At 49.4% G+C, this 17,745-nt stretch overlaps 2 protein-coding genes across 2 annotated transcripts; both read left to right on the plus strand.

Moving 5' to 3' along the window:
* Window positions 1-4,935: 4,935 nt before the first annotated feature.
* ETH_00014265 (cyclin-dependent kinase, putative) lies at window positions 4,936-9,015 on the plus strand (the record flags this gene model as incomplete). Its single annotated transcript, XM_013377819.1, has 5 exons — window positions 4,936-6,232; window positions 6,617-6,727; window positions 7,687-7,769; window positions 7,874-8,729; window positions 8,756-9,015. The coding sequence occupies 5 exons, from the start codon at window positions 4,936-4,938 to the stop codon at window positions 9,013-9,015; spliced, it is 2,607 nt and encodes an 868-aa protein (XP_013233273.1).
* A 3,593-nt stretch (window positions 9,016-12,608) lies between these two features.
* On the plus strand, window positions 12,609-15,862 carry ETH_00014270 (DnaJ domain-containing protein, putative; the record flags this gene model as incomplete). The annotated part of the gene is made up of 6 exons (XM_013377820.1): window positions 12,609-13,391; window positions 14,052-14,186; window positions 14,733-14,824; window positions 15,072-15,180; window positions 15,299-15,442; window positions 15,782-15,862. The coding sequence occupies 6 exons, from the start codon at window positions 12,609-12,611 to the stop codon at window positions 15,860-15,862; spliced, it is 1,344 nt and encodes a 447-aa protein (XP_013233274.1).
* Window positions 15,863-17,745: the final 1,883 nt, after the last annotated feature.

Here is a 17,745-nt window from a genome sequence, read left to right on the forward strand (position 1 = left end):
GCCGTGCCAGCTGGATAAGCTTTGCATTTTGCCATTTCTCCGCTTCCTTTGATGAGTATATCGTGAATTAACAAAAGAAAATGCATGTTTCTATGAAAACTAACGGGAGGAAGTCTTGGGTCTAGCAATTATTGACCGCAGTGCGCAGGTGGCTATTTTGTTGAGGCGCAGGGCGTCTGAAGATGCCCAGAGTTATTTGAGGACACAGGGGATAAACACCGTGTGAGAGCCTCATTATGATTAAAAAGTGTCTAAACCAGGGAAGTAAAGTAATGCTTGGAGGAATGAACCCACTCCGCGGAGCCCGCCCAGATCGATTTGCATCATGGGTGAGGAAGGGGAATGGCCTCGGCCTTCGTTGAGGTTGCACGACAAGAAGACTTTTGGGCTTATCCACTTTACCGAGCGCCAATTGGTCGCGCGCACGTAAATTCAAGCCTAAGGTTACGCGATACGCTACGAACCACTTCATCAACAGCACTTGTGCTCAACGTTGAGCGATGGCAATGACCACCGTCGTAAATTCCCTGGCCGCCTTCCACTACAGTGGAGTCCATATACTGCATTGAAATACGATATAATTACATAATTACATCACACTCACGCATACGACGAATTAGCTGTATGTCAGCTAAGGGACGCTCTCCAGGCGGGGAGCTCCTGGGTCCTTGACAGCAGACAATGTTGGAGTTGCCGGCAACACCACAGAGTCTGCTAGTAGAGACGCCCAGAGCTGCAGAGAGACCTGAGCTCAGTCTGGGCGTCTCCAACGCTCCTGGCTTTATAAAAACTAATTTAAAAGTCGTTTAAATGTTTATAGAGACTGTATGCCTGGGGCTATAGAGTGTCAGTGAGCAGGCAATAGAGCAATACAGCGCTAGACCCATATTGCAGCCTTCTCTGCCGATTCGGCAGGGAAAGAGCTGGATGCGGTGCTCTCAGCATGTAGTTGAAAGCTTTAATATAACGATATATGCATCATTTCCGAGGCTGTTAGCTGTGCAAGGCTTGTTCCGGTGACTTGTGCAGACAGATAGGACGCATGGCGGCAACAATCCCGTGCATTCCATGGAAAATGGAGAAATAGAGAAGACATTGAAAAGGGAAAGCTGTCGGCTATATTTTGCACCTCTTCAAATCCACCGTTAGCTTGCAGGTTTGGTGGGGAACTCGGTTGAGTATGAGCTTCCGATTTTGTGCTGCTTGAGAGGAGGTGCTAGCGTCCCGGATCTAGTTTAGATGAAACAGAGACCCCGCAGAGTAGGGGGCCGGGTCCTCTCTTTTACGCTGCGAAGATAAACGTCCTCACCTCATTCATTTGGTAATTCGTTTCGAAGCTAACCTGCCTGGCAGCGAAGCCGCTGAGTTGTAGGGGGAGGGGCACGAGAGCTATACCTGCTCGTAGGTGGAGAGGATTGCCCTGAAATTGACTTTGACAGCTGGATACAGGACTCTGGAAAGGATGCGAATTAGAAGTCTTGTCATACAGCGAGCAGGCCAGCCAAAAAGACTACCACCACCACTGATTGTTCAGCAGAAGGCTGCGTCGTAGGGCGTCCCTTCGCACCGAAGCGCAAAAAATCACACGTGTTGTCAATGAAAAGAACAATTGGCACATAATGTTGCAAAGCCGCTTTTGAGGCAAAAGAAAAAGCGGACAGACGCAGTGCGTAGAACGTGTAAACATGAGGACGAAGAGGAACGCTTTGGAGGCATTGAGGACAAAGAAGTGTGCCTAACTGTGCGCACAAGGGAACGGAGGGAGGCATGCGTGCGTTTGCAACATGGCACAGCTTCAGAGAAGTGTATTCAAGCTGCGGCGTTTGCCTGCATGTACGTTTGAAGGAAGGAGAGGGCAGCTGAACGGGAAAAAGCACCTCAACCAATGTAACGAGACGCCATCTGGTGAGTGGACAAGCTCTGGAGGAATTACGAAACTGCTGTGCGAGTAGCAGATTGGCGAGTGCTTGGTTGTACTGTTTCGCATGGGCAATTATATGAATAGAGACCATTGGTTACAATTATGAATGGTCACTGAACACTGTTGCTTGGACTCAACTGGCTCACAAATCATGAGACGGCGTGGTATTTTCAGGGCGGTCGGTAGCGAGCCAGTGTAGTGGAAGATAGTGCATTTTACCGGCATATATAGGTAAAAGAAAAACACGAGATACCCGAAAAGGAGGGAACCGAGAAACCTTGCTGAGTGGGTATAGGGCAAGCTGACGCAACACATTTTGCACAAGACGGCAGGAAGCAGCCGCCCTACCGTGCCATCTCAGCAAGCGGTGCAAGTTCATTTGCTGCTTGCTTCGAAGGCAAAGTTTAGAGAAGCCTAGTGCACAAGGATTCAACGCGCCAAATTCACTAAGGATGTAAACTGCAAATGTTAAAGCACACAATGGCTACCCGTGAGACAAAGTTGTCGATACCTCTTCAGTTCAAAAAGTGTCAGCTCTCCTCATTATGCACAATCTTGGTGCAAAACAGCAAACCGACTCTGCCAAAGCCAACTCAAAACCTTGCTGTAGCTGCGAAATACACTGAAGGTAATTAAGAGTCCCCAGGGACATCTGTAAATTGTTGCGCGAAAAACCTCTAAAGCAGCAGCAAAGGCTTTTCACGGAGTTTACATGCGTGAAGCGCTGCTGAATCAGGCTGAAAGACATTACACTGCTGTGTTTGGCCCAGTGGACAAAAGGCTCGATGCATATTTACATCCCTTAAGTGAGAGGGAATCACCGCCCGTTTGAAAGATGTATTGATCCGCATGCCCGAAACTGCAATGCACGTTAACCGTATATGCCAATCCCTGAGCATCTTCCTTTGTTACATTTTTCATAGAGGTTTTTCAAGTGCAGGCTTTTAATTCAGAAACTCGGTTACTAGGGCTTTCCTTTCTTGGCTGTGGGATTAATCCCGCAACACAACCAGCTCGGCATGCCCAAAGGACTTGAACAGTGCTCCTGCGCTCAACTAGCCTTTAGAAACACGCACTCCTCTGTTTCGCACGATTCGTTGGTTGAAAGTGCAGGAGATTTACTCAATGCTATACCAGGGCGTCGTATGAACTAGCAAAAGGCTCTACGGTGTCCTAAATACAAATAGGCACAGCGTGAGCCGAGCTACAGAAAAGAGCAAGCAAGCCTGCATGGACAAAAGAATTTGTAATACTCAGAGTAAAGGCTTTTGGGGAAAGGGACACCAGAAAGGCGATGTTTATGGCCTCAGCGAGGCGCTGTTGCAGAGGCTCTCGAGGGGTTCACCGCACCCCCCAGCATCATTGCCAGCGGAAAATACTCCCAGAAGCACAGCTATCTCAGGACAAATGAATCTTTGTCCTCAGTATTGCAATTTCTGTAGAAAGGAGTGGTTGAAAGAGCACACGCTCGAGGTGCGTACGGGTAACTATACTCCATTTGCGTAACTCCTGCAGCGATCCCCGACCTGTGCTTGTTCTGACAGTAGAAGCATTGTCCCATGAGCGATGCTCCTTTCCTCTGAAGCCCCACGTAGCAAAAATGTGGCTGGTAAAGTAGATAAATTTTGAGCACATATACAGAATATTTTCAATAGAATAGTGTTGGGTCACCTTGTCTCCACCACGCGTGAAAAACACCACAGATAGAGCTTATTCCTGCATGTACTTTGAAACCAATTAAAAATTCTTCCAGCCACTGTACTGCGCGATAGGCAGCATCAAGTTGTTCGCCAGCGGTTTCAGCCAAATGGTTCACTGGCAGCTTGAAAGTCGGAAGAGCTCAGTGAGGCTCCTGTGCTCCGTTAGGCAGGCCGTGATAAGACGAGGAAAGGCCTTAATGCTCTTAATATTTGGGTGACAAAGTCAAGCTAACATAGGTCTGAGCTTGCATCGCACGAACGTTTACATGGCAGACACTAGCACAATCACAAAGGCCTCGAGCCTCGAAGTACGAGATCGCGTCTCGTTGGGCCTCCTACGCGCTCGAGTGCTTCTTTAGTCAAAGTATAACATATTAAGCAAGGAGAGATTTTTAAAAAATGCATATTATTCCTTCATGCACAGTGAAGGCAGGTTGACAAACACCAAGCCCAGCCCGTGTATTCCTGGGCAAGACAAGCTCAATGGGGCCCTACACATTGCAGGATGAGTACAGGGCTTGAAACTATTTTAAAATGCAGTAAATATCCTAAACATGCCAAGATTTTGTTTTTATATTTTTCTAATTGTTCTGAGGATGTCAACAAAGAAAGAATAGAAAATAAAGGCACTCCAGCACTGTAGTGTAGCTGGGTCGACCAGCACCACCCGTGGCTGGATCTACCTCGCTGAGGCGCCGCAAGCAGCTTGACCACTAGGGCCCCCCTCCTCAGCAAAATTCGATGTCTTATCAGATATTTGTTAAGATTATTTGTTTTGTATCTTAGTTCTTTGCGTAATTGTGCCTTTCCCGCCCGAGATTGCCTCATTTACACCTGGGGGCTCCCCTTCTGGGCAATGTTGGACAGGCTGGACCCTCCCTGTCTCATGTTAACTGTTGTACTTTTGCACATTTTATCTCGACTTTGTTTTGTTTTGTTTAATTGTGTCAAGTCATTTTATATTTTCTAATATTTCCGCTGATCTTTCGCAAAGGCAGGACCCTTCGTGCTGATGTTGCATGCGTGTCTGGCGCTTGCGGGTCTCTTTTATTCCTTTTGACTTGCTACATCAAGCCATTAATATGGTTCCGCATCTTGCCCATTTCTGGTAGCTTCAGATCATCATCAGCATATCATATGACCCAGGGCAGGGGCGCTTCTACCCGTTATACGTTTATCGGTGTCTACCTGCATGCAAATAGAGGGGGGCCCCCGACCCCCAGAGTTTTCTCTTCGTCTCCCTAAGACCTCCATTTTACACTCTACACGGGCGCACGCGCATTTTTCGTGCCGCTGCAGCTGCTGCTGCTAGCGATGAGGTCTCCTGCAGCTCGCCAAAGGCATCAGCGGGAACCTGCTGTTCCCCCAGTGCCCTCCTCCCTTCCGCCGTGCCGTATCCTGCAGCGCGTAAACGCTGAAAATGGCTCTGCGTCGCCGCATCTACAGCCTTCCGCCCCGTTAGCTCCTCTTAAAGATGGCCACAGATCAGGTGGACACTTCCCATCACTGCAGCGACTGTGCGACTGTTGTATCTCTCCGAAGAGACGACGGGGCCCCCGGCGATCACGCCACAACGTAGGCTTAACAGTAGTAGCAGCAACCCCGGAACATGCATTGGAACACAGTGGCCGAAGGCTGTCTTTCAGCGCCAGGTCCAGCAGCTGCAACAGCACTGCAAAGACAAGCCGCCGTGACAGCTCCGCAGTACAGAGGAGAGCAGAAATGGCAGCGGTTGCAGCAGAGTCCGCTGCATGGGCGCAGCGTCGTGGAACAGTGGGCATGTGCTGCAGCGGCGGGTGTGAAACGGAGGCACTTTTGTGTACTTGCACCCGCGACAGAAGCGAAGTTGTTGCAGGCACTTCCTCTCGCTGTTCCACAGCGGCAAGACGACGATCGCAAAATGCTGCGGCAGCTGACGCTGCAATTTCAGTACGGCCGACAGTAACAGTAGCGACAGCTGTCTGCGCCGTAGAAAATAATTCTACAGCCCAACTTCTGACCGGTCGAAACCCGCGCTCCGAGGTCTTTCAACCCCAGGTGCCGGAGACGCAGCCTCAACAGCGTCAGCAGGGAGCCACTTGTCCAGAGTTATTTCCGCATATCAGGGGTGGCCAATTTAATGGGGGAATCTATTACAAGGCAGCAGCAGTAGCTTCAGCAGCTGCAGCCGGTGCTGCTGCTGCTGCTTGCAAGTGTGGCCTACAGAAGGCAGCGAAGGCAGCTGCAGTGCGGCTGCCTGGTTCTCCCTTGACTCTCTTGCCCATGCCGGGGACGGTGAAGGCAGCATTTGAAAAACCGTCGGCAGAAAAATCAAGGGCAGGACCAACCACGTCTGAACTTGCAGCCGATAAAGGAGCTTGCAGCTGCGAGCCTCTTATTGGAAGCTCGGCTGTAAAGGCCATGAGCCCTTCTGTAAACTGTTACGCGAAAACCACAGCAGCAGCAGCAAAGGCGTCTCACGAAGCTTACATGCGTGAAGAGCTGCTGCATGAGGCTGAAAGCCGTTACACTGCTGTGTTTGTCCCCGTGGACAGAAGGCTCATGGAGCAAGTGAATGATGAGTTTATACGCTCTGACATCAGTAGATATCCCGTTAAGAACACACCTTGTGGTCAGTCCAAAGCTGCAAGGTTACGCCATGTTCCCCATACGGAATACTGTGACGTCTTTATGTACCATGGCGCAGTTTAGGCTCCCTTTCAGTCAGGTTGCTTTTTTTGATTGTGTGAGCCTGTTTACATGTCGCCTACTTCATCTTGAGGTCTGCTCTCGTATATTCCGGTGTTCGTGCAAGCTTCCGTGAGTGTCTCGAATCTGAGTGCGCGTATGCGTTGTTGAGATTCTCCTGTACAGTTTCGTGGTTATTCGTTGGTAAGCTTTCGGTTACATCTACTGGGTGGGTGCCTTTACGAATGCTTGCTGGTGGGTTAAAACCTGTGGCGAAGTGCGCCTGTGTGTGTGCTGTGCTCTGTTTGCCTGGTTTGTGCTTCTCAAGGCATTGTGTTCTACTCACCTCGGTACTCTGATGACCGCTTCACTTATCGTCACGTTCTCCTTTCCGCAGGGGTCAAAAGCGCAGCAGAGGAAATCGCAAGTGCGACAAAGAGTGAGGAAACGAAGCCACGCAATATGGAGAGCCGATAGAAGCACATAGGGAGAGGCGGACGGACTGCAAGTGGCAAATATTTTAGAACTAACAGACGGAGGTAGATTAAGAGATAATCAGAACGATGCAGGCGCATGACACTATGCTCAAATTTACTTTAGAGGGAGAATCTAGTCGCAGAAGAACTTGAAATCACTGTAGGCCCAACGATGGCGGTGGAGATATCTGCATTTTAAACATAGATTTCTGTGTCGCAGGAATGCGTAGCTAGCTCCACTTGCATAAATATTTCAGTTCTTCACGCATGCATGCCTCTAGAGTTCCATTTACATAGATCACCGTAAGTAGAAATTGATGGTAAAGTACTAGACTACTAATCTCTCCAAAGAAAGATGGAACTTTTGAGTAAAGTGAAAGATGCGGTGGTTAAAGAATACTGGGCATATTGCTCATTGTTTTCAGTCACTGTAGACCCCTCTTCGTTCGTCTTTGTGATGTGGCTTGTGATTATTTCACCTGTTTTCCGTCGTTCACAAAACGGGTGTTTTATTCACGATCCCTTGGTGCACTCTTTCAATGCGTTTGTTGCTCCGAAGGTGCATTTTTGACAGAAGGCCAATTCATCTATCAACTGGGCATCCACCTATCGCCCGGATGGGAACACTTTATGATTTTCAAGGGTAATATGAAGGATCTATGATCAAATGCACAAAGCAGAGTGTAATGTCATGTGTTTGATGTAAATACTTTTTCCAGAGGGTGCTAGATGGACGGTTTTTCTCGGTTGTCGTCGGCTGCCTGTAACGAACATGACAGGATGCTTGCCTTGTCCTTTTGTGGCTGTCTTGTGCATCACGTTTCACTGCTGGCCCTGCTTCTGTCCTTCCCTTGACTATTATCCGTGATGCTATTATCCCTGATGTCTCTTGTTGCTGTCAAGCGTTGTGTCGTCTTTTCAGGGGAGATGCGCGAGCTTATTTTGAGGAGACCACAACAACAGGAGGATTCTACAAATATTCGAAATCAGTTGCTTAGTGATGAGGTGTGTCAATTTTAACGCTCCTGCGGCTATCTAAGTCGCTGCTGCTGCAGTTTAGATTCTGTTGCTATTCATGCACATTAACTGACTGCTCATCTGCCCTTCAGGTTTCTGAAGAGAGTGATGACTCCGAACCAGACGAGTCGTCAACAGCAAAAGCTTCAGGGGCTCCATCACAGGCTCTTACTCATCAAGACTTGGGGAGATTGCTGCAGCAAATCGCAGAGATTGCAACGTCTCAGCAAGCGAGGCGGCAAAAGCATCTCCTACAGCAGCAGCAGCTTGCAATTGCAAGGGCTGTTGAGAAAGCAAACAGGCTGCTACTGTTAATGGTGCAACTGCAGCGGGCCCCGAAGCAAATCCCGCAAAGGACATTCGATAGGATGAAGTATCTCTTGGCAGGGTGTTTTTTCGGTTCTTTCCCCCCTATTTCTGGGGAAAATCAGGAGCAATCAGCAGCAAGGAGGTGCGTGTTGCAAAGAGGAAGCATAGGGAGGCTGAGGAAGCTCTTAGTGCTGCTGCTGCAATGTGTTGCTGCGATCACGCAGCAGCAGCAGACCTCAGATGCAACTGAGATGCTCTTGCTACAGCACAAACTACTGATGCAGCACAAGATCCTCCAGCAACAAAAAGTCCTTCGATATGCCCTCAGAGGGCTGGAAAGGGAACAGCAAAATACCCCAGCCCCGTGCCTTGCAGAAAACCCAGAGGAGTTGGAAGAGAGGCAGCCGGACCAGCTGGAAGGCCAGCAAAAAACACAGCAGCAACCTCAGCCTGAGGATCATCAGGATGTCCGCAGGCTGGAGGCCCTTCCTTATAAAAAAAGCAGCTATCGGGGTACATCAGCTATGCGGCTTCGAAAGCGTCGAGGGCCGTCTTTGGGTGAGCTCGTTGACCCTTTCCGCTGGAGCACATTCATCGCTGCTCGGGTGCCAGCAAATCATACTTTATTGCTAGCCATTAGTACGTTGCGATTAATATTTGTTCAGCATCTTCGCCTCCAGTTGCCACTCCCCAGATAGACACTCCCGAAAACCAACAAAAGCGGTGGCCCAGAGCAGCGCCAGCGGCAGCTGACGTTGCTTGTAACGATACTGCCGCGCCCCATGCTCCTGCTGCTCTGCCAAGTGGAATCTCAGCTGCACGGAAGGTTGCCAACCCGACTACTACTGCCACAGCTGCCGAAGGCACCTACAGCCCTTCTTCACAGCGCAAACAGAAGAGGAGACGGTACCCTTTGAGGCATTAGGCGCAAATGCAAGGTAAACTGGGGAATTACAGACTACAGGGCATTGCGGTACCACTGAATGCTCCAGAGGACATGTTTTATCTTGGAACACTGTTTAGTTCTGTCCTACAATTGTCTTTTCATGCAATCCTTAGGGCTTTTTGCACCGTTGCTAGCCGTGCATCAGGCACTGCTAACCGTGCAGTTGGTGCTGCTACTGTCTTGTAGTATCTCGGCGCCACGCAAAGCTCTCACGAAGGTCCAAAATTCAGTCAGATGAAGAGCTACAGAGGGGGAGTCTCTTTCAACGAGGAGACTAGCGAAAGGCAATTTTTTCCGCGACCCCTAGACAGGCTTCGCCTGGGCGGCAACTGAAACTTTCGCATCTCCTTCCTGCGGCGCCCGCCAGAAATTTATCACACTGTAAAGCGGAACACAGACGCACGCCTTCGCAACACCGAGAACCTTCGCTAGAAGGCTCTCAAGGCGACATCGGAGTTGACTAATGGAGCACTAGTAAGCAAATAGCGTGGTCATGTCACCTAAAACAAGCAGGTGCTGCAGCAATAAGGCTCAGCGGCTCGGCTAGTGGCGCGCAGCCGAAGGTAGAACGCGCTGTCCTCAGTCACGAGGGAAGAGGCTGTGACTATGGGTAACGTTGCTGAAAACTATCTTAATGAGTCTTCCAGTATTCGCGCGTCGTACCCGACACTAGTTGTTTAGCCTCAAGTCAGTGAAACGTGGGGCTGCTTCATGTAGCGTCCTTAAGTGAATGTGTGAACAAGGCTGTTGCTCGGGGCTCAACGTCCTGCCGCTACACGGAAGATGCCCGAACCTTTCAGACTGCGACTCGTGAAGGACGTAGAAATATGCTTGCCTGCGAGGGATAGGAGGAGGGGCAGGAAATGATGAAAGTGCGAGGTACCATAGAGCTCCGGACATGCCACCCCTGGATTCACAACAACTGAATACACTTCCTCGAAAAGCGCACTCCTTCCAGGTACCGAGCCCAACGGATCATCAAACATCTTTTAATAGCAAAAGGGTCAAGGCAGTAAGCGAAGCTTGGCACGTCCCGGCGCGGTTCAGCAATCAGCCTTTCCAGTGCGCTGAAAGGAATTTCACTTCAAAGCACCTGCTACCAAAGGTACAGTGGAACCCCAAAGGGGCATTGTGTGAGCGGCATAGCGCGTTGAGACAGCTTTCATGGAGATAGCTTTCATCTACAGAGAGGACACCTCTGGACACCTCTGGGCTTCTGACCTCGGTCGTTCCTGCAGATTTGTCTGTTCGTTCCCCCGCCGTCAGTGTTGCTTTTCCAGTGTTTTTTGCAAATTATAATTGTCCCTTTGACCATATTCATAGGCTTCCTTCACACGTGTATGGGACCCGCGATCTATCGATACATCGATGTATCCATCGATACATCGATACGGCCAAAAACAAACAGAAGGTGAAATGACGTGAATGAGCATACATATAATACATTCAGTTTTCTGGAGGCCGCTTCTAGTTAACTGAAAAAAACATCAGGGGATTCTGCCTGCCACACCGTTGTTGTAGAAACTCAGCATACATATAATACATTCAGTTTTCTGGAGGCCCCTTCTAGTCAACTGGAAAAAACATCAGGGGATTCTGCCTGCCACACCTTTGTTGTAGGAACTCAGCGCAAATGGTTACGTATATCACTTTCTGCCTCTATATCCCATTCCTTCGGTTACACATAGATTGTGGGTCACAAGGTTGTGGTAGACAGAAATACACAGAGGTCTTGCTCCCGTAAAAGTTTGCAACGTTCTACAATTGTGCCACAATGATACCAGCCCCCCATGCTGGGAAAAGCAACTGTATTGAAATCGAAAAAGCCAAGTCTTACCGGCTCGTGATTTGGCGAGTTAGCTGTGCTGTTGTCGTCGCTCATTCTTTCATAGACATGCGATCCCTGATACTCCAAGCCGAGACCACGATGCTAAACTAATGCAGCCTACTTCATCAGACCGGAGAGCGCCCTTGAGCGCTCTGGGCATGACTTCAGAATTTCTCAGTGATAGCTCCGTCCTGGCCATTCTGCGAACATGTGAGGCCCACTACGAGTAGGCTACGCGCGCCATGCTGATACTGTTACATCTATCTTTCTCCTTAGTCCTTTTCCAAAAGTGCCCGTTGTGCTGCGAGCTTCCAGACTCGTCTTTTCAGATGTAGGAGGGCTACAAACTCTCTGCCATACAGATTTGGCGAGCCAGGCAAGCCTACATTTGAAGTGTTTGGGAGTAGATGGAAAAGGCAAGAAAACTGGCCTCTTGTGATGACTACGTCTGTCTCCATATATTCCACAAAGCACACAGTTTAATTGCAGGTCAAGCCGCCTGATAGCCACCTACATGAAACTACAAGGAGCAGCTGCGTCAACGAACGCGGGCGTGGTCTGGACCTCTGAAAGTGATGCCTCTCAAAATTTACTGCCACTGAGAGTTTCGGCTAAGTACTGGTGGAGGGCTGTCAAGGGTCACCGAGCGGCGGCGGCAATTATTCGAAAAGAACGGGGAGCTCATTGTTCCCGGGTTTCTTATACTGCGAGTGGGTTTGAGTGGAAGCGCAATGCAAATTCGGTGGCGGCGAAACAACCGTTGAAGACAGGGGCCTGTTGGCAGCTTGCAGGAATTCCTTGGGGATACTTCAACAGACGTGTAGTACAAACGAAGTACAGACCAGCCAGAAAAAGATATTATTTGCGTGTGTTTATTCAAGTTAAGATGCTCTAAGATGCTCTATGCTACAGGTACAGGAAGGGAGGGTACAAGTAGAACTGCTGTCTGGTGAGGGGCTTGACCGTCGGTTGGCGAGCAGCTGCGTGTAGCAAGTAACTATTACAAATTCAATCAAAAAGTGGCTATTCGCGAAACGTCACAGTCAATTTCAGAAGTCCCGTACAAACATATGGTGAAAGTATCGCTACCTGATGACGAATGCATCACAACGTCACAACAACGGTGTTTCCCACATAGTTGTTGGTGGTGTCGACTCATCGATCTTCTCCAATTCTTACCTTAGATCCGAAAAATTAATGAAAAGGAAGTAGCGAGACATCAAATACAAGTGCAGAAGGACAAGTGCTCACTGCAACTCAGTAGAAACAACCCAACTTGGACCCCTCGACAGCCCAAACCAGCCACTTTTGGAGATGAGCATCACCGCTCATCTGGCGATCAACACCTTGTAGGTCCTGTAACTATTATATTATGAAGCTCGTTTTGTCCTTGAAGTAAGTACAGATCTGCGATTGGCTCTCTAGCCCATTCCCATGTGATCATATCTCTTAGGCCTCCCCTCTGTTCCTGCAGTTCACATTGGGACAAAGAAGGGAACGCCAGAAAGTAAAGAGCTTGGCTGTAATGAATGTGCAAAAGGCGAGGTTTTGAGCCTAGGTGCTCCTGTCTATGGCTGGTGTCTATCGTCCTTTACGTCGTAATGCCACCATGATGACTGTACTCCATATCTGGCTGCCGAGGAGACATGGGGCGCATTGGCTTTCCGTCTTCATAGGTCTGCTGCTACTCGCCGCACTACCGTCCAGCGCGCTTTCATTTGTAGAGGCATGTAGACATCTCAGTATGCCCGCGTTTCTCGGTCATAGGGTTGGATTTCACCACGTTACAGGGGGCCGGGCCTCCAACATTGCCGTCAGCTCCATTCCCTCCTTCTTCGGGCGATTCAGGAGGATGCAAGCAGCATGTGAACAGCAGACTCAGAAAGAGCAGGAGCGACGGCCAAGGGTTGATATCTATCGGCTACTTGGGGTTCCACACAATGCTCCTGCAGATGCAATTGCCTCTCGAGCTAAGGAATTGGAAGGACAGCTGACGCGGCATGCAGATACAACTACAGTAGATCCGCTTCTTCTGTCGCTTTTTAATGAAGTCGTTGCCACACTGAAGGCCCCCGATCTGCGTAGTGCTTACGATGAAAACGGCATTCTCCCGGAGTCTCTCAGCGCCCTGCTCCAGCAGCTGCTGCCTGCCCTATCCTATCCGCACAGCTCAGATAGCACGGAGCAGGGAATAACAGCAAAAGAGTATGTTGAAAATAGAGAACCAGTACGCAGGAGGAGAGGCCCCGCGGAGTTATTTTCCTCCTTACTGGGTCGGGATTTCTTCGGCAAGAGCAGCCCGTTTGCTGCTGCTGCTGCTGCGGGACGCCGGCACACGCAGGGGTCACAGCAGGGCCTAGACGTTGAGGCTCACGTCACCCTCAGTTTTGTAGACGCGGCGTTAAACGGAGCTTGCTCTTTGCCTGTTATAGTACGTCGGCAAGAGACATGCACAGCTTGTGCAGGACCAAGCACCCGAAGAACGTCACCGTGTCCAGTCTGTGAAGGCCAAGGGATGCAAACGGAAGTGAGATGAGATTATATTGTTGTTTTCCGGGCCTTGGTGATGGCGTCTGCCTCCAGCCAAATGCCTATTCTGTATCGCATAGGCAATGGCGAGCCAGCACTTCTGAGTGTACGCTTTGTGTGTAGTGTCCACGATCAGGAGCTTAGCCTCTATAATATTTGTAACCAGTACAGTAGTGCTGCAGCTCATTAAACATCGGCTGTCCATAAGCAGGTTTGAGAATGCCTTGATTGTGCGTTTGTTTACATCTGAAGGGCAGCGGGTGTGGGGCGTCTATGCTTTTCTAGGAACCGAGCAAATAGAGGGACAAGTAGTTGTGTCCATACATTTCTCTACAGTTTTATGCGCGTATTTGCGTGCATACGTGCTGTAATGCGAGCTTGCACGTTGAGAAAAGCGCATCCACAAGCTAAAGTGAAGCCAGGACTGTGCCATTGGCTAGCTGTGTGTAGTTCGTGCTTACGTGAGTTGTTGAGTATACACAGTGCGCGTGATGATACTGAAGAAGCGAAGGGAACTGTGACAGAATGCCGGCTCCACAAATTTCTCACTGTTGCATTGCTGGTGCCAGAGCGATCAGCAAGCTTCTTATTGTTGCCTTTGCTGGTGCTAGAGTCCTGAGCCTCTCACCCGGGCTTGTGCAACGTCCTTCCTTTTCAGACGAGGCGCTCTTCTTTTGGTTTCGTGACGACGTCCGTCACCTGCTCCGCGTGCAATGCGACGGGAATTTCTCAGGGCCCTCTGTGCAAGTCTTGTGAGGGAGAAGGGCTAATAAGCAAGGATGTTCATTTAAAGGTAATGATGCACGCTGCTGCTACTTATGGCAAATATGGTGATAATTTTTATTGTTAGGTTTCTTGCGGCGTTCGGGCTGCTCTAGTTACGAACAATGCTGCTGCTGCTGCCGCCAATGCTGGCGACGGCGTTGCCTCTGTGGGTTGCGTTGCCGTCTTTTGTGGTTGTAATTCTGTTTTAGTTGCTTTCTCCGTTGTCAATTTTCGCAACTGATGTTAATGACACTCGTGTTGCCGAAGCTGCTGCTCGTTAAGCGCTTCTCGCTGTTCCTAGCCATTTTGCAACTCCTACTTCGGGGGATTTTGGCGTTATTCTGGACTTGGCAGCGCTGCTCCTCTTGGCATTATTTTGCTTTTGCTGGTAGTGCCTTCGGTAGTGCGGTTCTGTTGCTGCTGGCGTTTGTGTCTCTGTTGGTTCAGTTTGTGCTTGATGTTTTGAGTGCGATGCCCTAATTCCTCTCGAGTTCAGGAGTAGCGTGTGCTTTGATTCGTTCATTGCCAATTCCATTATTTCCGTAGCAGGAATCAGCCTGTGGCATACTTACAGGTCAACATTCCTGCTGGTGTCTTGGAGGGATCGTTATTGCGCGTTGAAGGCGAAGGAAGTGAAGGCAGAAATGGGGAAGCCCGAGGTGATCTGTAAGCTTGCCCAGGAACGAGAGCATATCAACATGCCGTAGTGATCATTTACGTGCGCGCTGCAGATAGGCGCATTTACCAGATGGCAGCATATTGTATAAGTGCAACCTCTGCTGCTTTTAAAGTGGGTGAATATTTGTGTCAGCGGGACACACAGTTGTGGAGTCGTGCGGGCAGTAGCCTGGTCTGACGGCAATGCTCTTTCACAATGACTTGCGAGTTGCCGCGGTTGCGATTGCTCCATTAGGTATATATCGATAGGTGTTGAGAGCCACGATCGGCTGACTAGGGAAGGTGCAGATGTGTGCAGCGAGGAATCGATATCCCTGGAAGATGCAGTGTATGGATGCAGCATCGTGAGCCGAACCGATTACTGATGCTATTCTCACTCCGTGTCTAGCTTTTCCCCCAAGTGCAGCCTGTCCTTGGGTGCTGCCCCATTTATAATCATAATTTTTGTATTTGCTGCGATAGACCGTGCATACGGTGGACGGCGATGTGGAGTTGAAGATACCAGCCCTTTCTCGCTCTGGCCGGAAGTTTCTCATTAAAGGAAGAGGCGCCAAAAAGATTGATGACCCTTCTGGGGCAAGAGGGGATCATGTTGTCACTTTGAGAGTAAGCCTGCCTGTAGTCAGACTGATTATAGGCACAGAACAATTGCACATCAGAGAAGAAACATGAGGTTGTGCAAGCCTCCTTTTTTGTGGAACCTTTTTCAGACTTCTTCCGCTTGTATCTCCCGTTGTGCCTTCTGTTGCCTAAAGCTTCGACTCTTCCCGTAGCAGTCTTTTAGTGGCATTTCCTTACTGTCTCTATGTATGCCGTCTTGTGTATAACTTTTTCCTCAGTGCTAATATACTTTTGCCGTGTCCTGTTCGCCGAGGCCATGCGCACTACAGTGTTGTGCCTTTACCAGCAATATATTCGGCATTGGAATCGTCCAATGTTGTGCAGGTGGCTCTGCCAGAGACAGCTACGGCCAAAGATCGCGAGCTGCTAAAAAGTCTACGAGAAGCAGAAGATGTAGGAGAATAATATCGGGGTCAGTGCAGCGTAAAAAGTACAGCACGATTGGTGCAGAGGACAGCGGAACGATGGAGACAGGGCACGCAGGCGTTTGTTATCAAATGCATGCAGCTTGGTGTACGGCTTCTCTGTAGCTTCTAAGAATAGGCGAGTGCGCCTCATACAACTTATATATAGGAAACGCGACGTAGTAAAATCTTTTTTATCCGCTTATTGTTTTGAGAGGCATACACTAATGCGACTGGGAGCATGGACTAACGTGGCATGCCAGCCCAGTGGGACAGAAGGTTACATTTATCTCAGATTTCCTCATAAATGCAACGCACGAATTCTGGTACCTTCGCTGGCGTTGCAACATTGGCAACGACAGCAACAAAGCAGTGGCTGTGTTGACGGGAACTTGAGAATTGATGAATGCACCTAAACCATCATCGGCACTGCAAAGCAGATATCAGGAGTCAAGCAGATCTCAAGCTCTAGTGTTCCACAAAGCGCTCGCAAAAACGCAGACATGCTCGGGCCTCGGGAGCTCCCTATATTTGCCGTCAACTTTGCTGCCTGCAGCCAGCAAACAGAATAACATCTGAAAAGGAGAACTATTGAGGTGCGTTCGCCTTCAAAGCATTGTATCAAATGTTGCAGGTAGGAACGGATCTTGCCATTCGTGGACAAGCGTGCTCAATATTTGATATGAAGGAATTCGCTTGGTAATCGCGACGACTGTAAGAGAGCTCGATGCAGCTTGATTTTTTAAAGCCGTGAGCCTATAACTCAGATTGCGCGAGCATGAGGGCGCGGCACAGCAGTCTTAGCTCTTTGCGCGCTTACAATGGATGGGCTGCGGATGGTGGTTCCGAAGACAGCAACCGTTCCTTAATGAGAACGCCAGTAGGGCAGTCTAATTTGGAGGTGTAAAAGCGCATGGCGTTACCGCAGCACAGGTGCATTCTACTTGTGGTTACTTGTAAGCTACGAAAATCTTGAGAGCGTGGTGAAGTGCGTGGCACTGATACGGAAATAAACCATGCATAAATGCCTTGCTCCCTAAGCAATTTTAGGTGCCGTTCATTGCCTGTTGCGTTTGGACAGGTGTTCGTGCCGCATCTAGTGTGCCAATGAGACCATTTCGAAACTGGGGAATTGCCACCTGGATTGCCACCTGGTGACACTGTTAAAGCTACTGCCAGTGCTAGCGGAGAAAGGTTACAGACTTCTTTGTGCTCCTATGGGCTCTAATGGCCCGCATTTTCGCTGCATTAGAAAGGCTTTGACCAGATACGAGACGTGACAATGCACTGAACAGGCACATAAACTGTTGAGCCCTGTCATGTGAGTGCAAGATGCTGTTTAAGAAGAAATATAGTGCAAGAAGTTCGGACTTTTCTGGAGCCACCACTCCTCAACGGAGTCAAGCACATGCGAAGACACAGATACTTATGCAGCCAGCTGGAACAGAACCAGCTGCAGACGCTTCCGCGTTTGTTCTTGCCTTGTCGCTTCGTCAAGAAGAGCGTAGACGGACAGGCGCCACAACGGACACAAACAAATGAACATTTAGCACATGCGTAGGCACGCAGCTCTGTAGCTTATCAACAAATCCATGTTAGCAGGCGAGATTAGAGGAGAACTCCCACAACTGCATCATGCAGATGAACTACAGGCATGCACTCTTGGTGCTGTGGACACCGTAAGTGTAAACTTAAGAGTCGCTAGACATAAGCCTAGATAGGCCGTGACCACACTGAAGTTCCGGACACCTTCAAATTTGCACAGGCCGTTCCAGCGAGGCGACCCTCTAGCACTTGGCTGGCAGCATCAATCACCTTGTCGTCAAATCCTCTCGCCAAACGCGAAATGTAAACGACAGCCAGCTATGGAAGGTATAATGGGCA

Source organism: Eimeria tenella, genomic scaffold (genome assembly GCF_000499545.2).
Source record: "Eimeria tenella Houghton genomic scaffold, Eth_scaff63, whole genome shotgun sequence".
Taxonomy (NCBI): Eukaryota; Apicomplexa; class Conoidasida; order Eucoccidiorida; family Eimeriidae; genus Eimeria; species Eimeria tenella.